This window comes from Nycticebus coucang, chromosome 1 (assembly GCF_027406575.1).
Source record: "Nycticebus coucang isolate mNycCou1 chromosome 1, mNycCou1.pri, whole genome shotgun sequence".
NCBI classification, from domain to species: domain Eukaryota; kingdom Metazoa; phylum Chordata; class Mammalia; order Primates; family Lorisidae; genus Nycticebus; species Nycticebus coucang.
Window position 1 is genome coordinate 12,780,634 of NC_069780.1, and position 26,590 is coordinate 12,807,223.

Genomic DNA, 26,590 nt, shown 5'->3' on the forward strand with positions numbered 1-26,590 from the left:
ATTTTTTTTTGAGATAGAGTCTCACTATGTCACCCTCAATAGAATGCCATGGCATCACAGCTCACAGCAACCGCAAACTCATGGGTTTAAGCGATTCTTTCGCCTCAACCACCCAAGTAGCTAGGACTCCAGGCACCCACTAGAACGCCTGGCTATTTTTTTTTTTTTTTAGTTGTAGTTGTCATTGTTGTTTGGCAGGCCCAGGCTGGATTCAAACCCACCAGCTTTGGTGTATGTGGCTGGTGCCCTTAGCTGCTGAGCTACAGGCGTCGAGCCTTGCAATATAATTTGATCTGAATTGATGTGGGAAAACTTTACTTTCTTAAGAGGAATGCCTCACTCTGGCCTTCTTTTCTGTTTCCTTTTCAAAACAGAGAACATGCAGTTTATAAAAATCGAGATGGCAACAATTTGAAAGTTTGACATGTTTTGTAGGCAAGGCTGTAGGAAATTGCACCCCATATATTTCTGGTAGGAGGGTAAAATTATACCATCCCTATAAAGAATAATTTGGCAGTATCTACCAAAATTGCACGTTGACCTTTTGACTCACTTCTGGTAATGTGTTTTACCTGTACATATATAAAATGATCTGTGTAAAAGGCAGTATTGATTAATTAATTAAAAATAAATGTTTGCATCCTATAAGGATTAAATACACAACCCTCACTATGTAATACTCTCCAGGTCTAAAAAAGAGTAACTTTTTAAGACTAGATTTATATGGCAGGACTTTGGTTGTCCTTAGTCCAGTTTCTTTTGCTTATAACAGAATACCTGACACTAGACAAATTATAAAGAAAAGGAATTTACTTCTTACAGTTCTGGAAGTTGAACAGACCAGTAGAGGTGTCACATCTGGTGAGTCTTCTTGCTGGTAGGGACTCTATACATAGAGTCTGGGAATGGTACAGATCACATGGTGAGGGGGGTGAGCAAACTAAGATGCTAGCTCAGGTATTTTCCTCTTCTTATAAAGCTATCAGTTCCTCTCCTCTGATAACCCATTAATCCATTAACCCATTAGAGACTAGAGCCCCTACCTCTTAGAAGTCCCACCTCCCAATACTGGGGGTTAAATTTCAACATGAGTTTTGGAGGCGACAAATACTGAAACCATAGCACCAGGAAAAGTGACATAAAAATCAAGGTAGAACAATGATACCATGTGTTATTTTTTGTGAAAGCAAGAAAGGAGAGAAATTTTACATTTATTTGATTGCATTAGCACAAATTCTGTAAGAATACATGAGTAATGAATGTAATCACCATAAAGGCAGGGCGACCATAAATTTGTCATTCAAATGGAGCCGTTTCTAGAGTGAGAAGGGAATGTTACTGATCATTATTTCAGGACAACAGGTGGAAGATGCCATTGGACAAACTGGAATGTATGATCAACCAAAGGATACAGAATGGAAGGGTGAATGGGTATGTATTTTATTGTATTTCTTAAAAGTATCGGTCGGTGGTGAATTGGAAATAAAAATAACTCTTTCTTTAACCGGTGGTAGTTAAAGCGCTTCCTTGAAGAATGGTTTCATGGCACTTGTCTCTGCACCACACGAGACAGGAGATACCGAACTGACAGAGCGCAGTCGTTTTTACGTACCCGGAACGTAGTGCAGCGGCGCCAGAGACTCGCTCCTGGAGTTCGTCAGCCAATCCGAAGTCGGAGCGTGCGAGGCGGGCCTGCAGGAGAAGCCTCGGCGGGCCCCAGTCTTGAGGAGTGGATCTCTGCGTCACCCAGCCCTGGGGGCGGAGCTAAGCGCAGGCTCCCACAGCGCCGCTCTGGCCCACACAGGCGCGACTTTGTGGTATCTCGGGTTCCCTCTGGCCGCGCTCTGGAGGACCGCACTTGATTTCTTTTTGGCTGCCTAAGGCCCCGCAGCCACAGCCGAGCTAGAAGAAAGATGGCGGCAGCCGTGCGACAGGATTTGGCCCAGCTCATGAATTCGAGCGGCTCTCATAAAGATCTGGCTGGAAAGTGAGTATTTTCCAGGAGCACGAGGAAGCCACAAGGAAGCCACAGTCTTGATCTCCTTGGGTTGACCGCGGCTCTCGGGCGTGAGGCTAGAGCGGGCCTGAGGACCAAGGGGGCGGGCCTCAGGTCCGCTGGGGAGGCAAATGTTGGGAGCAGCGGAAAACTGGAGGGGGACCCTATGCTGGGGCTCTCGAGTCCAGAGACCTGGGGTGACTGTCAGTTTCTTCAGTCCTTGATAGCATCCTTCCTGGTCTTTTCGGATTCTGGAAGCGCGGTGTGAGAGAAAACCTGTGCCGGCCTTCGCAGCCTTGCCTAGTCCCCTTTTCCATCGCTGGCTGGCCTCTCACACCGAATCCGGCCTCTCTTGGGACCTTTTCCTCCCCTTTTTGATTGAGGGAAATTTATATGCTGAAACCTTGATGTAGCGTCTTCCAGGGAGATGGCTTCTTGGAGCCGACGGGGGCTGAGGAGGTATGGCCGCTGTAGTGTCTTGTAGAACTACTTGGACTCTCTGCAGGTCCTTGTGTTTTGGGTACTCGGCTCTGCCACCATTTCTGAAGATGGGTACATAGGCAGAATGTCCTTATATCGTGTGTCGGAATGTCCTTATCTCGTGATGTTTGCAGGAATCTGGATTGTTTAGGAATTTTGCGAACATTTAAGTAGAATGGTGAGGTCCACTCTAAGCTAAAATTTGAGACATGTGCTTGTCCTGCAAGAAGTTGTTCAACAGTGTTAATTGTAGGCAGAAGCTAGATATATGAATATCGTTCGTTTTCTCTGTGAAGGTTGCACTGCATTGCTCTTTTGTAAGGCACACGATTTCTGTTTAAAGTATACCTCTCAAGTTGATCCTAGTATTATACAGCCTGACAGTTGAGATCACGTTGATCTATATTAATAGGAAACACCTGCTCTAACTTGGCCATTGACTGTTTTAGGCAGGCTGTGCCAGTGCAGGGTTCCTCAAACTACGGCCTGCGGGCCACATGAGGCGGTGTGATTGTATTTGTTCCTGTTTTGTTTTTTTACTTTAAAATAAGATATGTGCAGTGTGCATAGGAATTTGTTCATAGTTTTTTTTTTTAAACTAGAATCCAGCCCTCCAATGGTCTGAACGACAGTGAAGACCCCTGTTTAAAAAGTTTGAGGACCCCTGCGTGGAAATGCATTTTAATTATCTATTTTAATTAGTGGAAAATTAGCTGTGTATTTTGGGCTCAATTACTTTTTGCTGTGTTTTCCCACTCAGGAAATCGGGGATAATATGGACCAGGCACGGTTGCTGGTGCCTGTAATCCTAGCATTTAGGGAGGCCAAGGCAGGAGGACCACTTGCACTTAGGAGTTCCAGCCCAGGCTGAGCAAGAGCAAGACCTTGTCTCTACTAAATATAGAACAATTAGCGGGGTGCAGTGGCATGCGCCTGTAGTCCCAGCTACTTAAGAGGTTGAGGCAAGAGGATCACTTGAGCCCAGGAGTTTGAGCTACCAATGATACCACTGCACTCTAGCCTGGGCAACAGAGTGAGGCCCTGGCTCAAAAAAAAAAAAGAGAAAGAAATAAAGAAAAAGACACCAGGAATAATAATGGGACTTATTCTTTTTTTTTTTAGACAGAGTCACACTCTGTTGCCCTGGGTAGAGTGCAGTGGTGTCAGAGCTCACAGCAACCTCAAACTCTTGGGCTTGAGCAATCCTCTTGCCTTAGCCTGAAACTACAGGTACCGGTCACTACATTCAGCTATTTTTTTTGTATTTTTAGCAGAGATGAGGTCTCACCCTTGCTCATGCTGGTCTCAAACTCCTGAGCTCGAGCAATCCACCCACCTCAGCCTCGCGGACTGCTAGGATTACAGTAGGACTTATTCTTATCTGAGGTTAACCAAGGACAAAATGAGTGTGTGTGTGCACATACATTCATCACACTTACATCACTTAGAACAATACCTGACACATAAAAAATGCCATAAGATTATTGTTACTATGATAAGCAGTCAGTAAATACATACTGTCTTGTTCCATGGGTTGGAAATAAGTCGAATATGTCTTCATGGCTCAATCCTTTTCACATGTAATTTTTATCAATATGGATGAAAGTAAAACTAACTTATATTTTTCTTTTTCTTTTATTTTTTATTGTTGTGGATTCACTAAGGGTACAAGATGTGTCACACACTGAGACCCCACCCCTCTTCCTCCCTTCCTCTCTCTGCTCTTCTTTTCCCCCACCTCCTCCCTCCTTCTCTCTCTGCTCTCCTCTTTCCCCACCCCCACCATGTCATTAATTGTCATTAATTGTCCTCATGTCAAAATTGAATACATAGGATTCATGTTCTCCATTTTCGTGATGCTTTACTAAGAATAATGTGTTCCACTTCCATCCAGGTTAATACAAATGCTGTAAAGTCTCCATTTTTTTAATGGCTGAATAGTATTCTATGATATACATGTACCACAGCTTGTTAATCCATTCCTGGGTTGGGGGGCATTTAGGCTGTTTCCACATTTTGGCTATTGTAGATTGAGCTGCGATAAACAGTTAGTGCAAGCGTCCTGATGATAAAAAGTTTTTTTTTTCGTTCTGGATAGATGCCCAGTAATGGGATTGCAGGATCAAATGGGAGGTCTAGCTTGAGTGCTTTGATGTTTCTCCATACTTCCTTCCAAAAAGGTTGTATTAGTTTGCAGTCCCACCAGCAGTGTAAAAGTATTCCTTTTTCTCCACATCTGCGCCAGCATGTGCAGTTTTGAGATTTTGTGATGTGGGCCATTCTTGCTGGGGTTAGATGGTATCTCAGGGTGGTTTTGATTTGCATTGCTCTAATAATTAAGGATGATGAGCATTTTTTCATATGTTTGCTAGCCATTCATGTGTCTTCTTGAGAGAAGGTTCTATTCTTCTCTCTTCCCTTTTGATATATGGGATTGTTGGCTTTTTTCATGTGGATTAATTTGAGTTCTCTATAAATCCTAGTTATTAAGCTTTTGTCTGATTCAGAATATGCAAATATCCCTTCCCATTGTGTAGGTTGTCTATTTGCTTTGGTTGTTTTCTCCTTAGCTGTACAGAAGCTTTTCAGTTTAATGAAGTCCCATTTGTTTATTTTGGTTGTTAGTGCAATTGCCATGGCAGTCTTCATCATAAAGTCTTTCCCCAGGCCAATATCTTCCAGTGTTTTTCCTATGCTTTCTTTGAGGATTTTTATCGTCTCATGCCTTAAATTTAAGTTCTTTATCCATCTTGAATTTTTGTGAGTAGAGAGAGGTACGGGCCCAGTTTCAGTTTTTTGCATGTGGATATCCAGTTCTCCCAGCCCCATTTATTGAATAGAGAGTCTTTCCCCCAGTGTATATTCTTGTTTGGTTTATCAAAGATGAGGTGATTATAAGTTGTTAGTTTCCTTGTAGTCCCAGCTACTCGGGAGGCTGAGGCAAGAGAATCGCTTAAGCCCAGGAGTTGGAGGTTGCGGTGAGCTGTGTGAGGCCACGGCACTCTACCGAGGGCCATAAAGTGAGACTCTGTCTCTACAAAAAAAAAAAAAAAGTTGTTAGTTTCATTTCCTGGTTTTCTATTCGATTCCAAATGTCTATGTCTCTATTTTTGTGCCCATGTCATGCTGTCTTGACCACTATGACCTTGTAGTACAGCCTAAAATCTGGTATGCTAATGCCTCCGGCTTTATTTTTTTATTATTAAGAACTGCCTTAGCAATACAGGTTTTTTCCTGGTTCTGCACAAAACGCAGAATCCTTTTTTCCAAGTCTTGAAAGTACGATGTTGATATTTTAGTAGGGATGGTGCTGAATCAGTAGATTGCTTTGGGAAGTATAGACATTTTAACAATGTTGATTCTTCCCATCCATGAGCATGGTATGTTCTTCCATTTATTAATGTCTTCTGCTATTTCCTTTCTTAGGGTTTCCTAATTTTCTTTATAGAAGAATATTTTCAATATTTTCTTTATATCTTTTTCTTTCTCTTTCTTTTCTTTTTTTTCTTTGAGACAGAGTCTCATTGTGTAGCCCTCGGTAGAGTGCCGTGTCATCACAGCTCACAGCAACCTCCAACTCTTGGGTTTAGGTGATTCTCTTACCTCAGCCTCCCAAGTAGCTGGGACTACAGGCACCCGCCACAACAGCTGGCTACATTTTTGTTGTAGTTGTTGTTTGGCAGGCCCGGGCTGGGTTTGAACCCGCCAGCCTGGGTGTATGTAGCTGGCGCCCTAGCCGCTGAGCCACTAACTTATATTTTGCCCCACATTGCTTTCCTTTGTATTTTCTTGAAGAAAAATAAGTGCATTAGTTATCAGAAGACATGTATTCTAGCTTTTCAAGCATTTGCAGAATTCTAAAACTTTAGCTAAGTACTTGCTTCCTCAGCTCTGAATGGCAATAAACAATAGTACTTATAAGGTGTTTCAGGTGTCTGTTTCTGTGTAATAAACCAAAACCTAGTAGTGTAAAACAACTATTATTTCTCAGGATTCTGTGGTGTTGACTGGGCTTACTCATGCAGGGACAGTCAGCTGGCAAGTTCAGCTGGGGCTGGCCTCATATAATCTGGCTGTTGTCTGGGTCTCTCTGTGTACCTAGTCTCCCATTCAGTAGTTTAGCTGGGGCCTTCTTTTTTTTCTTTTTTTTTGTAGAGACAGAGTCTCACTTTATGGCCCTCGGTAGAGTGCCATGGCATCACACGGCTCACAGCAACCTCCAACTCCTGGGCTTAAGCGATTCTTGCCTCAGCCTCCTGAGTAGCTGGGACTACGGCACCCGCCACAACGCCCAGCTATTTTTTGGTTGCAGTTTGGCCGGGGCCGGGTTTAGAACCCGCCACCCTCGGTATATGGGGCTGGCGCCTTACCGACTGAACCACAGGCGCCACCCCAGCTGGGGCCTTCTTATACAGACGTGAGAGTGCTCCAAGAGGGTGAGAGTGGAAGCTGCAAGATCCGTTAGGGTTGGACTGGGAAGTCTCATATCTTTTCTCTAGTCTTATTCTAAATAAGTCATAAGACCAACTCAGATTTAAAGGAAGGGGAAAGGGAGTCTACCACTACCTCTTTAGTAGCAAAATTACATTGCAGAGGGGCATGGGCAGAGGGAAACCTGATCTGTTGGAGGCCCTTACTGTAACAATCTACCTACTACATGGGATTATTGTGAAGATTAAATTTAAAAATTAATTATAATGAAATACTAATAACAGATAAGCCATTGCAATGTTGTCTAGTAACTCCTTCAGAGCTGCTTTCTGAGAAAATCTGGATCTTGCCTGTAGGTCCTAGCAAGAACTTGTCAGGATATGTATCCTCCCATCAGTAGTTTTAAGGTTTATGTTAAGAGTTGGGTAACAAAGGACTCAATATGAAGGAATGATAGAGTATACTGGTTTCTAAAATATTGATACTGTGTATTCCTAGCAAATAGCTGGTTATCTATAATAGTTCAATAAATGTTGGTTAAATCAGTGAATAGCTAGAAAGGGGCAGAGCTTATATTAGAACCCAAGTTTGTCTACTCTAAAAGGTTCATTTTTAACTTACCAGACTATGCTACTTTTCTTTTTTTCCTTATACTACTTTTCATTTTGAAAATTCAGTTAGAAGTGCTTTCCCATAACTATGAATTAACGCAACTGTAGAAACTTGACATAAGAAATTGACCATAGGAAAAGCATTTTTGCAAATTTTATAGGCTGGTTTTTGTACATATTATGTGTTATGTTCATTAGCTCATATAAAGCTTTAGAATAGGAGGAGAGCCTTGAGAGGGAGCATTTGAGTAGATAGCTATTGTGATAGCTTTTCTTATTCACTTAACTAAAACCTCCTTGGTTCTTCCAAACAAGTTCAGATGTTAATTTTTCCAGAAAGTCTTCTCCGAGCAACCACCAATACACACTCATAACCATCTACACACAGGACCCGGTTAGTTATTTTCCTGGTTAGTGCCCACAGCACTAAATTGTTTGGTCTGTTTACTTGTCCGTTTCCCCAACTAGGATGTGATTTATTTGAGGGCAGGTATGAAGTCATGGATTATAAGTTTTTGTTGAGTTAATCCTATGGAAATCTGACCTTTTTGTTTCTCCCCAGTTCTGTGATATGGAGAGTACCTGGAGGAGGATAAGCAGGCCTTTGGAGTCTAAATGTCATTTTACGAGAAGCTCTTACAAATGGGAGAACTCTAGGCTGCCTTTGCCTATTAGAAAAGCCATTTTTCAAAAAAGAAAATAGATTATCCGCTATTGCACAGAGGTGGATTGTGGATTGGAACTTCGTAGTGATAGAATGAAACAGCTGTAAAATTGGAGGTTACACATACACAATCATACAATAGAGAACATACTGTGTAACTTCAGAGGTCTCTTCTAACTCAGATTCTCTGGTTTTCTGTCTGTCTCTGCCTCCATTGTCCCCCACACGATAGTTTTAGTGGTTCCCATCTCTATAGTAAAAGTTGGTAACACTTAGGGTTTACTGTGTGCCAGGCACAACAATACTTACATTTTTTTTTTTTTACTTTTTTTTTTTTTTTTGTAGAGACAGAGTCTCACTTTATCACCCTCGGTAGAGTGCCATGGCATCACACAGCTCACAGCAACCTCCAACTCTTGGGCTTAAGCGATTCTCTTGCCTCAGCCTCCCGAGTAGCTGGGACTACAGGCGCCCGCCACAATGCCCAGCTATTTTTTGGTTTGCAGTTCAGCCGGGGCCGGGCATGAACCTGCCACCCTCAGTACATGGGGCCGGCGCCCTACCGACTGAGCCACAGGCGCCGCCCAATACTTACATTTTTAAATCCTTGACAAGTAGATGATGTTGTTATTTATATTACATTTGAGAGAACTGAAATACAGAGGTGAAACACCTTGCTCTGAGGTCACAGCTAGTGGTGAAACCAGAAAACAGCCCATGTCTCAAAGCTCTTCACTCTAAACACATCTGCCTTTTTGGTCTGACATTATTTTCACCAAAGTATATTTCATGTAGTGATTTTTTTTTTTTTTTTGGCCTAGAATTCTTGTTTTTCCTCAGTCTTTCCCACTGTCACTAAATTAAAATATTTAGAATGCTTGAAGATCACCTTTATTAAGAGATATTTCTCTCTCCTAAAAATTGTATTAGCACATACCTGTTTTTAAGATTTTATTTTGGCTCGGCGCCTGTAGCTCAATCTGTGAGGGTGCCAGCCACATACACCGGAGCTGGTGGGTTCAAATCCAGCCCGAGCCTGCTAAACAATAATGACAACTACAACCAAAAAATAACCAAGCATTGTGGCAGGCGCCTGTGGTCCCAGCTACTTGGGAGGCTGAGGCAAGAGACTCGCTTAAGCCCAGGAGTTAGAGGTTGCCGTGAGCTGTGATGCCATGGCACTCTACCCAGGGCGTCAGCTTGAGGCTCTGTCTTAAAAATAAATAAATAAATAAATAAATAAAAATAAATAAAAAGATTTTATTTTAAATTTTCTGCAGTTTCATTATGTCTATGTAGATTTGTTTCAACGTATCTATGTTATTTAGCTTTTGCAGTGAAATAAACCACCCCAAAATCAAGTGGCTTAAAGCCACAGTTATTTAAGTAGGTTGCCAGTGTAGGCTGGGTCCAGCTATGTAGTTCTGGTTCCACAAGGGCTCCCACACGGGTCGTAGTGAGCTGTACAGGCCAGGCCAGGTAGGCAGCTCTGCTTCTGTGGGTTGGTTGGCTTGTTGGATGGAGCAGGGGAGGTGACTGGGGTACGGTGTATCATCAGCCAGAGGGTTCTTGTGACCACAGGAGGGTTCCAAAAGACAGACTCATACACCTCTTGAGGTCCAGGCTTAAAACTGGTACTTCATGTCTACCACATTCTGTAGGAGCCTACTTGAAAGTAATACCTTGGCGATAAGGGATCTTTGGTCTCTCAGGAGAGCACATAAGCGCAGGAGACGAGAACACGTGCATTGTCGCATAGCAGTCTGCACATCCATGGTGTATCACTTCTGTGAAGAGCCACGGGAGAAGCTACTTGGGGCTCCAACTTTTGCTCTGTTTTTTACTCGGAGGACGCCTGATGGGCGCTCCCTTACTAACAGTGCTGCTGAGATGCTTGCTCCTAATACTGACTGTGACTTGTAAGGTGCTTCGGCACCGGAGACCTGAACGAGATCTACCCCCCGGAGTAAGCTGGAGCAGCGGCCCGCGTCCAGACGGTAGAGTGGGCCGGGACCAAGAAGTAGCGTCCAGGCTTCTACGAGGCCCTGGGTGGGCTCCAGAGACATGGCGTCCCCGGCACCAACAACATTCCATTGGCCAAACAAGGCCATTTTCAAGAGGTGAAGAAATCTACCTCTTGATGTGAAAAGCTACCAAGTCACTTTGTGAAGGGGCATGGATACTGAGAGTAAAAAAAAAAAAAAAAAAAAAATGTTTTTTTTTGTTGTTATTGTTGAGGTTTGTTTGTTTTTAAGATAGGGTTTCACTCTGTCACCCAGGCTATTGTGCTGTGGCATCATAATAGCTTGCTGCACCTTCAATTTTGTAGACTCAAGTAAGCCTCCTGCTTTAGCCACCTGAGTAGCTGAGACTATAGGCTCAAACCAACAGGCCTGGCTAATTGCTTTTCTATTTTTTGTAGAGACAGCATTTTTCTTTCTTTTTTTTTTTTTTTATCGTTGGGGATTCATTGAGGGTACAATAAGGAGACAGCATTTTTCTATGTTGCCCAGATTGGTCTCAAACTCCTGGCCTTAAACAATTATCCTGCCTTGGCCACCCAAAGTGCTGGGGTTACAGATGTGAGCCACAACGCCTGGCCTTCACTGGGTTTTTTGAATTAGATTATAGTCTATCATTAATGCTGAATTTTCAGTTGTATCTTTTTTTTTTTTTTTTTTGAGACAGAGCCTCAAGCTGTCACCCTGGGTAGAGTGCTGTGACATCACAGCTCACAGCAACCTCCATCTCCTGGGATCAAGCGATGCTCCTGCCTCCACCTCCCAAGTAGCTGGGACCACAGGCGCCCACCACAACGCCCGGCTATTTTTTGGTTGCAGCCGTCATTGTTGTTTGGCGGGCCCAGGCTGGATTCCAACCCGCCAGCTCAGGTGTATGTGGCTGGCGCCTTAGCTACCTGAGCCACAGGCACCGAGCCTCTGTTGTATCTTTTAAATGATCCCTTTGACCATTCTGTTTTCTCCTCTAGGCTCCAGTGAAACTCTTGTTAGATCCACTTACTGTAACCTCTGTGTTTTGTACTCTGTCTTCTGTATTTTCCATTTCAACGCTTTATTCTGGGTAGGTTCTTTAGACCTGCTAATTTATCAGTACTCTGCTGAGTCTCTAGGTTTGGTTGTGTTATTTTTTAGTTCTGTAATTCTAGTGATTCTTTCTTCAAATGACACTTTCTATGATTTCATTTTGTTGCAGAATTTTATCTTTCTGAGCATGGTAAGCATAATTGTTTTAGTCTTCCTGATAACTTCAGCCAGTATCTGAAGTCCCTGATTGTTGCTATTGTTTTGTTGCTTTTGTTAATTCTGGCTTGTGTTCTCTTGTGGCTTACTAATCCTCATTGGGCAAATTATTTAAAAACTTATTTTTACCGTGGCTCATGCCTATAATCCCAGCACTCTGGAAGACTGAGGCAGGTGGATTGCCTGAGCTCAGGAGTTCAAGACCAGCCTGAGCAAGAGTGAGATCTTGTCTCCAAAAATAGCCAGGAGCGTCTTGTCCCAGCTATGTGGGAGGCTGAGGCAAGAGGATCACTTGAGCCTAAGAGTTTGAGGTTGCCATCAGCTATGACACCCCGGCACTCTACCGAGGGCTACAAACTGAGACTCTGTCTTAAAAAAAAGTATTTTTAGAAACATTTAGAAACTAAAGGACTAAGATACTGTCTTTCAGAGAGAATTTTCATTTCCTTCTAGTAGGCACGTGAGGGTACTAACAGTCTAGGACCAAGCCTTCAAAATCTTTTGGTTTACCAATATGATTCTTGGAATAGAATTTGTGACCGTATTTTCAAAGTGCTAATATTTCTTCCTTTGGCAGACAAAGAACTTGGATTCCCATTCATCCAGCTCAATTAGTCTGCCAGAAATTGCAGCTTCCTTCTCAGTGTTTGCAGCAGGTTTGCAAAAGTCCAAAGCAGAGCCCCCTCTGTCCTCCCTATCAGAAGTGCTACTCTGCCTCTAGCCGTCTTTCCACCGTCAGGAAATGTCCTTATACAGAAGTTGTGGTTCACCTCTTCATTCTCTCCCCATTTTCTCTTTCTTGTTGGGATTTTACACTATTAATTTTGGGGGCTTTTTTGCATTTCTTTTGGCTTTTTATGTTAATTTTTTGTTTTGGGGGGATAACTTTGGTCCAATCATTTAGTTCACCATTACTGTAAGTGGGAGATCTATTAATACAGACCTATACCTCTCATTTTGGTTTTTTTTTTTTTGCCGTTTTTGGCCAGGACTAGGTTTGAACCCGCCACCTCCGGCATATGGGGCCAGCGCCCTACTCCGTTGACCACGGGCGCTACCTATACCATTCATTTTGATCTTTTTTTTCCTTTGTCGAGATAGGGTGTCTTGCTCTATTGCCTAGGTTGGAGTTCAGTGGCAAAATCATAGCTTGCAGCAACCTCAAACTCCTGGGCATAAGGGATCCTCCCACCTCAGCCTCCTGAATAGGCCATGCCACCACACCTGCTACTTTTTTGTTGTTGTAGAGATGGAGTCTTGCTATGTTGTGCAATGTGGTCTCAAACTCCTGGCCTCAAGCAATCCTCTTACCTTAGCCTCCCAAAGTGCTGGGATTATGGGCATGAGCTACTACGCTTAGCCTCATTTTGATCTTAAATAATGATTGTGGTGTATTTTCATGTGTATATTTTATTTACCGGCAAATTCAAATGCTAAGAAACTAAGAATCAATGTACTGAACTTGGGTTCATATACATAACAGATGATCAGTAAACATTTGTAGATGATAAATGGATAGGGCAGACGTAAGCTACCTTAATTAATGAAATTTATTTTCCTCTATAATTTTTTAAGGAAAATAATTTGTACTTATCACATTATCCATATTACTTTTCTATCTTTACCATTGAGTGCATATTGAATACTTGATATAAAAGCCATCATTCTTATCCATGAAGCCTTCTGTGACCCATTTTGATTTTACCCTCTTCAGTTTTACTCTCATCTAAATTAATACATTTCCTCTTCATTTGTCACATTGCTTATATTGTTTAGTGTTATTAACTTTTGTTTTTTATTGTAATTTAATACTGTATATATTATTTAACTTTTAATTTTTATCTTCCCAGCTATAAGGTCTTCTTTGAAGATCTTTTAAATGACTAAGGGCATTTAAAAATTTTTAAGTATATACAGAACCTCATATAGCGTCTTACATTTTGCGATGATTTTATATGGCAATATTAAATTGCTACTTAAATTCCTGATTTAAAGTAGATTTGTTAGTCATACCATATTACTGTGAAAAAGTAAGTTCCTGTTCTTAGATGCTGGAGTCTATGTATTAGAGAAGAAGCACGGCAGCAGCTAGCTGCAACGCTGCACCTCATTTCCATTTTTTTGGTGGTTTGGTTTTTTTTTTGAGACGGAGTCTGTCTTTGTCACCATAGGTACAGTGCTGTGGCAATAGTAAGGCCCATCTTTTAAAAAAATGAAAAAGTTAGCTGAGTTGGGCACGCTCGTAGTCCCAGCTACTTGGGAGACTGAGTCAGGAGGAAGGCTTGAGCCCAGGAGTTTGAGGTTATAGTAAGCTAAGAAGACACTGCACTCTAGCTGGAGCAAGACTTGGTCTCAGAAAACAAACAAGAACAAAGGCAAAAACTGTGGTGTGCTCTAAAGAAAACCACAAACTAGAGCACTGTGAAAGAAACCAGAGGGAATAGAAATGAATAAATACACATCAAAGTTAAAAGTTAATGAATAAACTTCTAAGTTTGCATTTGACAATATAGTGCCCTCAGACATTATTTTTATTTTATATTGTTTCAGGTATCGTCAGATCCTGGAAAAAGCTATTCAACTATCTGGAGCAGATCAACTAGAAGCTTTGAAAGCTTTTGTGGAAGCAAGTAAGTAAAATGGAAATTCCATTTTTGCCTGTATTACTGAGATAGGACTTTAAAACTTACTTAAGCCATGTTTTATGTCAAATTATCAATGTTAAATATGCATTGAGATTGATTAATTGATTTTTAGAACTTAAACTATTTACAGCTGGATTAATTTTTTAATTGTTTTCAGAAGTACAATCCCAATTAAGGTTTTGGGTAGTTATTGTTATAATAGCTGATGAGAGACTATATAGCACAGCGGTTCTCAACCTGTGGGTCTCGACCTCTTTGGACTGTATTAAAGGTTTGAGGCATTAGGAAGGTTGAGAACCACTGATACAGCATAATGATAAAGAAAATAATTTGAGGGCGGCGCCTGTGGCTCAGTGGGTAGGGAACCAGCCCCATATATTGAGGGTGGTTGGTTCGAACCTGGCCCTGACCATACAGCAACAAAAATATAGCCAGGCGTTGTGGCAGGTGCCTGTAGTCCCAGGTGCTTGGGAGGCTGAGGCAAGAGAATCGCGTAAGCCCAAGAGTTTGAGGTTGCTGTGAGCTGTGATGCCACAGCATTCTATCGAGGGCGATGTAGTGAGACTCTTGTCTCAAAAAAAAAAAAAAATATATATATATCTGTAGTAACTGATGTTTGAGTATAAACTATTAATATTAAGAACATGACTTTTGAATTGGGAACTAGGAATTTCCATTCTTCAAGACATGTTTGTCTATACAATAACTTAAAACTTATCAAATTATCCTGAAAATTACTCAAAATTCAGGCTGGAATTTATACTGAGTTAATAATAATGACACTTGATGGTGCTTTACAGTTTACAGCGTGTTTTCATCCCCATCATCCATACATAGGTTCTTTTAATAACCTTTTGACTACGCAGTATACATACAGGTATCCCTGTATAGGAACATGTTGCAAAGTGAGTCTCAAGATTAAATAACTTCCACCCCCCCTTTTTTTTTGCAACAGGGTCTCAAAAAGTGCAGTGGTGTCATCATAGCTCACTGCCAACTTCAGACTGCTGGGCTCAAGGGATCTTCCTTGAGCCTTAGCCTCCCAAGTAGCTGAGACTCCAGGGCATGTGCCCAGCTAATTTTTCTTTCCTTTTAAAATTTTTTTGTAGAGACAGGGTCTCACTCTTGCTCAGGCTGGGAAGTCACTTTTTTTCCTAGGATATTTAGCTGGTCAATTGTAGAGCCTAGACTAGAAACCAGGTTTTCTGATTTACCATCTTTATTTAGTTACTAGTAAATAATACCCTCAGTAGAACTAGTTTGTGTAATAATGTCTTTCAAATTATTATAAGTGCCTAACAGCTCTTGTAATGAAACTGTTTTCTCAGTTGCATTCAGTATTATCCAATAATGAAATCTAATTAATACACACGATTTAATATTAGATTTAATTTTAAATCTAATTTAAAATTGCACATGAACTTTATGGCCACCCTGTATATCATAAACTACTTTATTACAGGAACATTAAATTACTATCTCAGAAAGTGAGGGCCTACAGTGTGAACAAACTGGCAATAGTTTTGGAAAAACTATTAATAATGGCTTTAATTTTTTTTTGCAGTTTTTGACCGGGGCCGGGTTTGAACCTGCCACCTCCGGTAGATGGGGCCGGCGCCCTACTCCTTGAGCCTCGGGTGTCACCCAATAATGGCTTTATTGAGAGCATTGTTCTGTAGTAGTAAAAGAATAGTGCGTTTTATAAACTTTAATCTTGATAGGAACTTTGAGTTCTATGAACTGCCAGGAAAAGCAGTCTGCTGTTTTTTTTGTTTGTTTGTTTTTTGAGGCAGTGTTTCACTTTGTCACGCTGTGGCGTCACAGCTCACAGCAACCTCAAACTCTTGGGCTTAAGCGATTCTCTTGCCTCAGCCTCCCAAGTAGCTGGGAGTACAGGCACCGCCACAACACCCGGCTATTTTTTGGTTGCAGTTGTCATTGTTGTTTTAACTGGCCCGGGCTGGGTCGAACCTGCCAGCCCTGGTGTTCGTGGCTGGTACCCAAACTGCTGAGCTACGGATGCTGAGCCAGCTGCACAGTTTTTGAATCATTATTTATTTTCCTAGTAACTACTGCTTTAGGACTTGAATAATTTAAGCAATAGTTCACCAGCATAATGCATTTGAAAAAAAAAGATAATAACCATAGAAACATTTATTGAGTGCTATATGCCAAGTATTGTTTAAAGTGCTTTGTGTATATTATTGCCTTTAAGCTTCATGGTAACAATATGAGGTCAGTGATATTATCCTCATTTTACAAATGAGGAAATAGAAGCAAAGGAAGTTAAGTTTCTTGTCTGAGATCATATAATCATCAGTAGTAGGAGTGTGGCTCCAGAACTTATATTGTTAACCACATACAATAATATAATATAATATAATATGATATGATATAATATAATATAAATGCTTACAAATAATGTCGATAAAGTTAGTGCTGACTGAAGTCTTTGTTTTTATTTGTTTTTATTAGGAAAGTACAAGTAGAAGTAACTGTACTAGCAATATTTAAATTTCATGAAAATTATTCCACTGTTTAACTCCTTTTTGGAGCTTCCTAGGATACAAGCATATAAATAAAAATTCAGGCTCGGTGCCTGTGGCTCAAGTGGCTGAGGCTCCAGCTACATACACATGAGCTGGGGGGTTTGAATCCAGCCTGGGCCCACCAGACAACAATGATGGCTGCAACCAAAAAATGGCCAGGTGTTGTGGCGGGTGCCTGTAGTCCCAGCTACTTGGGAGGTGGAGGCAGGAGAATCGCTTGAGCCCAGGAATTGGAGGTTGCTGTGAGCTGTGGTGCCATGGCACTCTACCTGGGGCCTTCAGGCTCTGTTTCAAAAAAAAAAAAAAAAAAAAATCCAGGTGTTTCTCTGCCTTCACTTTCCAGAAAAATAAAGAAGAGAAATAGCATAAAATTCATTTTTTTTTTTTTTTTTGAGACAGAGTCTCACTGTACTGCCCTCAGCAACTTCAAACTCTTGCACTTAAGCGATTCTCTTTCCTCAGCCTCCTAAGTAGCTGGGATTACAGGCATCTGCCACAACACCCAGCTATTTTTTTGTTGTTGCAGTTATCCTTGTTGTTTTAGCTGGCCCAGGCCAGGTTCGAACCCGCCAGCCTCAGCGTATGTGGCCAGCGTCCTACCCACTGAGCCATGGGCACCACCAGCATAAATTTTTTAACTGTTAAAATTTTTTTCCACCATTTTGTTTATTAGAAAGTTATGGTATTTTTACTATTTTGGTGTTATCATTATATAATAAAGAAAACTGATGGCGTAATGAACGATGATAAGGTATGAAAATCCCTGAATAATGCCTTGAAGGCTATACTAATACAGATTGTTTTTAGTATTAGTTTCAGGTAAAGATTGATTTGTAAATCACTCATGTTTTCTCTCTTTCTTTTTTAACAAGTGGTAAATGAGAATGTCAGTCTCGTGATCTCTCGACAGTTGCTCACTGATTTCTGCACACATCTCCCTAACCTGCCTGATAGCACAGCCAAAGAAATTTATCACTTCACCTTGGAAAAGATCCAGCCTAGAGTCATTTCATTTGAGGAACAGGTAAAAATTGGGAGCAGTGGCTTTTGAACTTAAAATAGCAATTTATTTTAAGACTATGATATTATGAAATTCTTAAAGAAGATAATTATTTCTTTTTTTGTTTGTTTTTTGAGACAGAGCCTCAAGCTATCGCCCTGGGTAGAGTGCCATGGCGTCATAGCTCACAGCAATCTCCAACCCCTGGGCTTAAGCGAGTCTTTTGCCTCAGCCCCCCAAGTAGCTGGGACTACCAGCACCCACCACAACACCCGGCTATTTTTTGGTTGTAGTTGTCATTGTTGTTTGGCAGGCCTGGGCTGGATTCGAACCTGCCAGCTCTGGTGTATGTGGCTAGCGCTCTAGCTGCTTGAGCTACAGGCTCTGAGCCGGGTTTTTCAGTTTTTTAGGAGTCAGGGTTTCACTCTTGCTCAGGCAAGTCTCAACTCCTGAGCTCAAGCAATTCTACCTCTTCAGCCTCTCACAGTGCTGGGATTACAGGTGTGAGCCACCTCGCCTGGCCAGGCAGAATTTTATAATGTAAAATCAAATAAACATTAGCATGACACATGTCTAACTGACATGTGGTCATAGATTAAGGTTTAATTTTCTGAACCAAATATTACTCTTTAGACAGTTTTCTAAAAAATCAGTTAAAATAGACTGAAAACACAGGAAAACTCTACCATCATGTATGCAGTTAACATGAAAGCAAAATTTAACATTTACAATATTGTCATAATCCATGTTGTAGAACTGTGGTTTCAGTTCACTATTTTGACATCCTATGAATACAAAATTCACAGAAAAATTTGGTCTAGATAAACTTTTCCTAATCACTTACCAGCTTAACATGCTGAACTGCCGCAATAGATTAATTTATCTATTTGTTTTAGCAGATAAGTTAATGTCTTATTAACATCTATTTGTTTTAGTTGAAATAATATAACATGTTTACTTACTATTCCAGGTTGCTTCCATAAGACAGCATCTTGCATCCATATATGAAAAAGAAGAAGATTGGAGAAATGCAGCCCAAGTGTTGGTGGGAATTCCTTTGGAAACAGGACAAAAGTATAGTAAATAGTGGCTATTGTGTGACTATATGTAGTATATATAAATTATTTACTTGTACTTTTGTTACATTCTAGTATAGGAAACAGATAAATAATTTAATAAATACATAAATTTGATAGTGTTTTAGAAGGTGATAAGTACTATGGAGAAAAGCAAAGGGGCAGAGTGGAAGACAGGTATGTATATTTAAATAGGGTGAGTCTGGGCTACATGAGGAAAGAGTGTCCCTAGGTACTGTTAGGGGGGAAGGCTAGTGCAAAGGCCCTAAGATGAGAACAGGCTTTAAGTGTTTTCTTAGTAAGATCAAGGAGGTCAGCATGGATAAATTAAAATGAGCAAAGGGACACGGGGGATGAGATCAGAGAGTACTAGGGACCAGACTATGTGAAGCCTTATAAGCACTTTGTAAGCACTTTGGCTTTTCTATAAGTGAAGTGAAAAGAGTGGAGGATTGTGAACAGAAGAGAGACATGATTTGATTTATCTTTTAAACAATCACTCTGACTACTCAGTTGAGAATAAATTGTAGACAAGCAGTGATAATAGTGGGGATATTAGTTAAGAGGCGTACGCACCACCATAGGTAGGGAAGTTGTGAGAAATGTTGGATTCTAGCAACGTTGTGTAAGATAGAGTATGGATTTCCTGATGGTTTGGATGTGGAGTATGCAAAAAAGAAGTCCTGATTTGAGGCCTGAGCAATTGGAAGGAAGGAATTGCCATCTATTGAGTGGGAAGGGGGGAAGATCCAAGAGTTCCATCTTGGATGTGGAACTAAGTAGAAATACGGGGTATACAGTTGAATATATTCGTTTGGAGTTTAGAGGAGAGGTGCACATTTGGGAATCATTGTAAACAGGTGGAATTTAAAGCCATTAAATTGGATGAGATCCCCAGGGAGGGAATGTAGACAGAGAAAAGGACTGAATATTGATGCCTGGAGCATTCCAGCATTAAGAGGTCAGGGGCAGGAGGAATATGTCACAGGTAAGAAAGATTTTCCATTGAGGTAAAAAAAAAACACCAAAATAATGTAGAGTATGCTGTTCTAGAAGCCAAATGGAGAAACAGGTGATCAGCTATGGTGCTATAGATCAAGTAAAATGAGGAATAAACATTGACTATTGCATTGATATGTGGAGGCCATTGACCTTGACAAGAGCTGTTTCTGGTGATATGGTTGAGAGTAAGAGCCTGATTGGAATTGGAATGGTTTAAGAGAATGGAATCCTAGCACTCTGGAAGGCCAAAGCAGGTAGATTGTCTGAACTCACAGGTTCAAGACCACCCTGAACAAGAGCGAGACCTTGTCTTTAAAAATAGCTGGGCATTGTGGCAGGCCCCTATAATCCCAGCTTCTTAGGAGGCTGAGGCAAGAGAATTGCCTAAGCCCAGGAGTTGGAGGTTGCTGTGAGCTATGACGCCAGGGCACTCTACCAAGGGTGACAAAGTGAGACTCTGTCTCAAAAAAAAAAAAAAAAGAATGGGAAGAGATGAATTGGAAACCGTGAATATGGGTAACTCTTCAGGGGAGTTTTAAAAAAAGGATCAAAGAAGTAGATGATGACAGCAGAGGTTAGGCTAAGAGATTTTTTTTTTTATGATTCTTTGGAAAGCACACCTTTGATACAGGGGAGTTGGAGAGAGGATTCTTGTAGGAGTAGGCAAGAAGGAAAGGAATCTAATAGAGGGATAGGCTTTAGATGCGGTCATAGATAGTTCCTCTCTGGCAGGGTTCTCAACTGTGGCACTTTTGGCATTTTAGACTAGATTATTCTTTGTTGGCGTGGTTGTCTTCTGTATTGTAGGATGTTTAGCAGCATCTGGGCCTCTGCCTACTAGATGCCAATAGCACTACCATCTCTAGTTGTGACAATCAAAAATGTCAGTAGACGTTGCCCCATGTTCCCTGGTGGGCAAAATTTGCAGTAAGTGGGAACAGAGTATGTGGGTGCACATATCAGTGATACAGTAATGAAGTAGTGCAAGTACTCTTTGATTGCTTCGTATTCTTAGTGAAGTCACAAGTAGTCATTGCTTGGGAGTCATGAGGTTGAAGAGTGTCTTCAACCCCCAAGAGAGTGGGACAGTGAGTCAACTCAGTCTGTGTAACACACTTGGTAGCATTAAGGGCACCTTGAAAGGTCATAGTGATTAAAATGAGATCAGTCCAAATGTTTGGGTATTTTTCCTTCATCAGGTTTAGCAAAATGGGTGCAGGAAAGGGGTGGGCAAGCAGTTTTGTTTACCCAGAATTACAATTTTGTCCAATAACAAATATGACAGTAAGAGAGGGACAAGGGAGATAAGGGAATCGAAGCCTTTAAGGAGAAAAAGACAGGGACATGTAGTAGGATAGGTGATTTACGAGGTCACAGCATGTTTGAAGGGTTGTTGGGTCTGAGAGTCTAGAGAAAGTAAGGTGCAAAAACAATTAGATAAATGTGAAGATGATGGGACTCCCAGGTGTGCCACTGTGCCTGGCTAATTTTTCTATTTCTAATAGGGACAGGGTCTCACTCTTGCTCACTTAGGCTCGAACTCCTGAGCTGAAGCAATCCTCCCATCTCGGCCTCCCAGAGTGCTAGGATTATAGCTGGGAGCCACTGCGCCCGGCCAGGCTGGGGTTTCTTGATTGCTTGGGTCTTAATCTATCTGGAACATTTTTTCCCTAGCACAGAGCAGTTGATTTATTTTCAGTGTAGTTAAAATAAATATAAATTAGATACTGTTCTTTGCAGCGATGGTAATTATCATTTTGATAATACTGTAGCATTGTCCTTATTTATGAGGAAACCAAAGAACTGAAAATGTTAGTGATTTTCTTTTTTTTTTTTTTTTTTTTTTTGTGACAGTCTCACAATGTCACCCTCAGTACAGTGCTATGGCATCACAGCTCACAGCAACCTCAGACTCTTGGGCTTAAGCCATTCTCTTGCCTCAGCCTCCCAAGTAGCTGGGACTACAGGCGCATACCACAATGCCTGGCTATTTTTTGTTGCAGTTGTCATTGTTGTTTAGCTGGTCCAGTGTATGTGGCTGATGCCATAACTACTGTGCTATAGGCACTGAGCTTGTTAATGGTTTTCTAAACAAGTTGAAGTGATTAACATTCTATGTAAAATCTGGATAAATGGAAACTATTTTCTTTTAAAAAACAATTCATTCTGGCTGGGCATAGAGGCTCACACCTATAATCCTAGCACTCTGGGAGGCTGAGGCAGGTGGATTGCCTCAGCTCACTGGTTCAAGACCAGCCTGAGCCAGAGCGAGACCCCATCTCTAAAAATAGCCAGGTATTGTGGCAGGCACCTATAGTCCCAGCTACTTGGGAGGCTGAGGCAAGAGGGGTCACCTGAGCCCAAGAGTCTGAGGTTGCTATGAGCTATGACGCCACGGCACTCTACCAAGGGCAACAAAGTGAGACTCTGTCTCAAACAAAAAAATTCATTCTGATTATGAAAGTGTAGACATAATAGACCCACTTGGCAGAAAATTGGAAAATTAAAAGAAGTACTGTGCTATATGTAACAATTCATATTATTTTGAATTATGACTGGAAAGTAATACAAAATATTAAGACATAACATATGCAAAAAAAAAGACATAACATATGCAATAAAAGTGTATTTGTATAAATTTCTCCTCCCACTCTGCTCCATCCTCCCCCATACAAAAAAAAAAAAAAATCAATGAAGTACAGAAAAATTTCAAAACTGGGCCAAGTGAATTATAAATTTTATATTCTTGCCACATGGTGGTACAACTTTTGCTGGTAAATAGAAAATATTAATTTTTGTTAGGATTAATCTTGAATTATGTGTTTTGAATTATGCGAGATCTTCAATTATGCAGGGGTAAAGAACAATTGAAAGCCACCTATAATTTCACTACTCATACATAATTGCTATTACTGTTTTGATAAATGTGCATAGAAATACATTTTAATGGTATTTTACGTACCATTTCATCCGGCTTTTTTGCTTAGCAAAAATACATGATGACTATTATTACATAGTAATGATTATAACTGTCCTGTGTAATAGTCTACCATTTTTCTACACCACAACTTGACTACCATAAAAATAATAGGTGATTTCCAATTTTTTTCTTTTTTTTTTTTTTTTTGTGGTTTTTGGCCGGGGCTGGGTTTGAACCCACCACCTCTGGCATATGGGACCGGCGCCCTACTCACTGAGCCACAGGCGCTGCCCCAATTTTTTTCTTAATAGAGATATTTATAAATAACTTGACAAATGAATATCCTTGTATATACGTATATGGGCACATCCCTTATTATCTTTCTAAGATATATTTTTGAAATAAAGTATAATGGGTTGAGGACATAGGCATTTTAAAGGATTCAAAGGATGGCTGGAGATCATATTGCCAAATTGTTTTCTAGGAAGGTTGTACTGGTGTATAGTTCTGCTCCTGAACTGGACAGTTGTTCCTTTAAGATCTTTAGCTTGTGAGATTATCAGAGGATTAGAAGCACCTAAAATACAATGTGATAAATGGTGATAAAAATAACAAAAATTCAAGAAAACTTATTATTGAGTTTTTCTATACAATGCAGAAAAAGTTTGATTCTGTTATATTAACAGAGTAGATATGAGGACATACATATGTACATGTACACACATATATGCATGCATATGTGTATATATATCTCATATATAAGGAAAAGTGTTTTCTATCATTCCTAAACATTTTCTTGACAAAATATTGGGTCATTATGTGTTTTTCTATTATATCCTAGACAGTACAATGTAGATTATAAGCTGGAGACTTACCTGAAGATTGCTAGGCTATATTTGGAAGATGATGATCCAGTCCAGGCAGAGGCTTATATAAATCGAGCATCATTGCTTCAGAATGAATCAACCAATGAACAATTACAGATACATTATAAGGTAACAGATGAGTTGATTTGGAATTAATTTAATTTTTAAATTTTATTTATTTATTTTGAGATAAAGTCTTACTCTGTTGTCCTGGGTAGTGTGCCATGGTGTCATCATATTTGACAGCAAACCTCAAACTCTTGGGCTTGAGTGATCCTCTTGCCTCAGCCTCCTGAGTAGCTGGCACTACAGGCGTGCACCACTCTGCTGGCTAGTTTTCTTTTTTCTATTTTTTGGTAGAGATGGGGTCTCATTCTTGCTCAGGTTGGTCTTGAACTCCTGAGGTCAAGCAATCTGTGCAGCCTCCCAGAGTGCTAGGATTACAGGCGTGAGCCACAGCACCCAGCCTGGAATTAATTTTGTATTGGAGAGTGGCACCATATTAAGATGCTCCAGAACATTTGATAAATTGCTCTTAAGTATTAGAAATTCTTTCTCTCTTTTTCATGTTTCCCCAATTGAAACATTTTCCCTCTATAGGTATGCTATGCACGTGTTCTTGATTATAGAAGAAAATTCATTGAAGCTGCACAAAGGTACAATGAGCTCTCTTACAAGACAATAGTCCATGAGAGTGAAAGACTAGAGGCCTTAAAACATGCTTTGCACTGTACCATCTTAGCATCAGCAGGTAAACACATAATTCATACTTAAATGAACAGTTATCTTAATGACTTCAGGTTGGTTACTATTGGAAAACTTAGCAAGGAACTATTCTTCAAAAAATACCTTCTTAATACAATTATGGTAAATTTAGTTAAAGCATTAAACAGTTAAAAACAGCAATAAAATGGTTTGTTAAAAAATATGCAGCTATCAGTCTATTACCTTTATGTGTTAGGAATAATTTAGAGAATAACATAGTTTAATTCTAAAATTCCACTGAAGAAATGTATATCATATTAAGTAAGAATTATATAGAAGGAAATAATTAAAATCTAGAGCTCCATGAAATTATAATGTACTGTTTTTTTAATTATTTTGTTTGTGTGTTTTTATTTTAACCTTGAAGCCTCAATTTTAGACCTGGCATTCATTCTTTCTTTCAATAAATATAACAAACTATTCTTTTTACTAAATTACAGCATGTGAATCATTCAACTTGTAAAGTATAAAGAGCATTAAGAGGAAATGCTAATTCTAAACTATGACTTTTTAAAAATCATTCTAGGGTTTGTTTTTATACCACCAGTGCAAATGTCAATGCAGTGAAAAAGGCAAAGAATTTCTTATGTTATCATAAAAATAGTTTGCACTGATCTTAATTTTGGGGACACCTTTGAGAATTAACTGCTTCAGGGTTTTATTTTTTACCTCATGTTTCCTCCTGTTCACTACCTCTAATTCCTACCTTCAAGAGTATTCACTAGTTTAGATTAATTTTGCCTGCTTTTTATTTCAATTTACCTGTAAATCTTAATTATTTGAGTTTATTTTAGCATAAGAAATGAGATAGGGATTTAACTTTTTTTCCCTGAATAGGTAGTTATTTGACCTAGAATCCTTTATTGAATAATTCATCTTTTCTTCCTAATTAATTTGAAACATATTATAGTAAATTTATGGACATAGCATTCAGTTTCATGAACTAGCTTATCTGTTTATGAATATACCAGTATTAAGCTCTTTGAATTATTATAGCTTTATAATATATAGGGCTACTCCCTCTTCATTACTATATTTCTAACTTTTTTGGCATTTTATAATATTTACTTTTATGTCTTTTTTCTTTTCTTTTCTTTTCTTTTTTGTGTGTTTTTGTTTTTTGAAAAAGAATCTCACACTGTTGCCCAGGCTAGAGTGCCTTGGCATTGGCCTAAATCACAGCAACCTCAAACTTCTCAGTTTAAACAATCCTCCTGCCTAAGCCTTTTGAATAGGTGAGACTACAGACGTGTACCACCATACCTGGCTACTTTTTTTTTTTTTTTTTCCTATTTTTAGTAGAGATGGGGGTCTCTCTCATGCTCAGGCTGGTCTTGAACTTCTGAGCTCAAGCTCAGCCACCTCAGCCTCCCAGAGTGCTAGGATTATAGGTGTGAGCCATTGTGCCTGGCCTTACCTCTCTTATTTATTATTTTTTTTTGTAGAGACAGAGTCTCACTTTATGGCCCTCAGTAGAGTGCCGTGGCCTCACACAGCTCACAGCAACCTCCAACTTCTGGGCTTAAGCAATTCTCTTGCCTCAGCCTCCTGAGTAGCTGGGACTACAGGTGCCCACCACAACGCCCGGCTATTTTTTTGTTGCAGTTCGGCCGGGGCTGGGTTTGAACCCGCCACCCTCGGTATATGGGGCCGGCGCCTTACCGACTGAGCCACAGGCGCCGCCCCCTCTCTTATTTTTTGATGTGTCATTTTAAAGTAAGTTGTATGGCATCATGATGGTCTCACCTTATAGATCATTGTGCATCTCCTAAGTATAAGGACATTTTTCTACATGGCTACGATACCTTATCTCTAAGAAAATTAACAATGATTCGGCTGTAGAATCTATCATCTGGTCCATATTCTTAATGTCTGGTCGTTTTAGGAATATCTTTGATAGCTACCTTTCCCCCTCTGAACAGGTTCATGCATGGCATTTAGCGATTGTCTCTTTAGATTCGTTTGGTCTAGAATAATTTCCTCACTTAAAAAAATAATACTAACCTTTTGAAGAGTTCAAGGAATTTGTTGTGTGAACTGTCCTTCGTTCTTGATTTGTCTGATACATATTGTTTACTTTTTCCTTAATCTCATATATTCCTTTGAACTGGACATTAGTCAAAGGCTACGTTTAGATTCATGTTAAGTTGTTCTAGGACGAATACCTCACACTGATGCCATGTACTTTTGCTTGTAACATCAGAGGGCTTGTAATCTCAGGTTGTCCCACTATTAGTCATGCTGAGTTTTGTCGTGGGTTAGAGACTTCATTGTAAAGGTACATTTTCCTCCTTGTATTTAGTAAATCAGCTGTGGTGTTATGCT

The 26,590-nt window shown here is 40.2% G+C and overlaps 2 protein-coding genes across 3 annotated transcripts in view; one reads left to right on the plus strand and one right to left on the minus strand.

Moving 5' to 3' along the window:
- LIN54 (lin-54 DREAM MuvB core complex component) overlaps window positions 1–1,700 on the minus strand; it is an 89,107-nt gene extending 87,407 nt beyond the window's left edge. Inside the window, exon 1 of the mRNA XM_053597158.1 lies at window positions 1,613–1,700. The gene's annotated coding sequence lies outside the window, so the exon portion shown is untranslated. The remainder of the gene's footprint in view (window positions 1–1,612) is intronic.
- A 121-nt stretch (window positions 1,701–1,821) lies between these two features.
- The window catches only part of COPS4 (COP9 signalosome subunit 4), a 44,454-nt gene continuing 19,685 nt past the window's right edge, over window positions 1,822–26,590 (plus strand). For both annotated transcript variants that reach the window (XM_053597511.1, XM_053597584.1), the window contains exons 1-6: window positions 1,822–1,987; window positions 13,993–14,072; window positions 17,509–17,660; window positions 18,607–18,710; window positions 23,476–23,629; window positions 24,101–24,251. In XM_053597511.1, coding sequence (XP_053453486.1) covers window positions 1,914–1,987; window positions 13,993–14,072; window positions 17,509–17,660; window positions 18,607–18,710; window positions 23,476–23,629; window positions 24,101–24,251 — 715 coding nt within the window. In that variant the 5' untranslated portion in view covers window positions 1,822–1,913. The remainder of the gene's footprint in view (window positions 1,988–13,992; window positions 14,073–17,508; window positions 17,661–18,606; window positions 18,711–23,475; window positions 23,630–24,100; window positions 24,252–26,590) is intronic.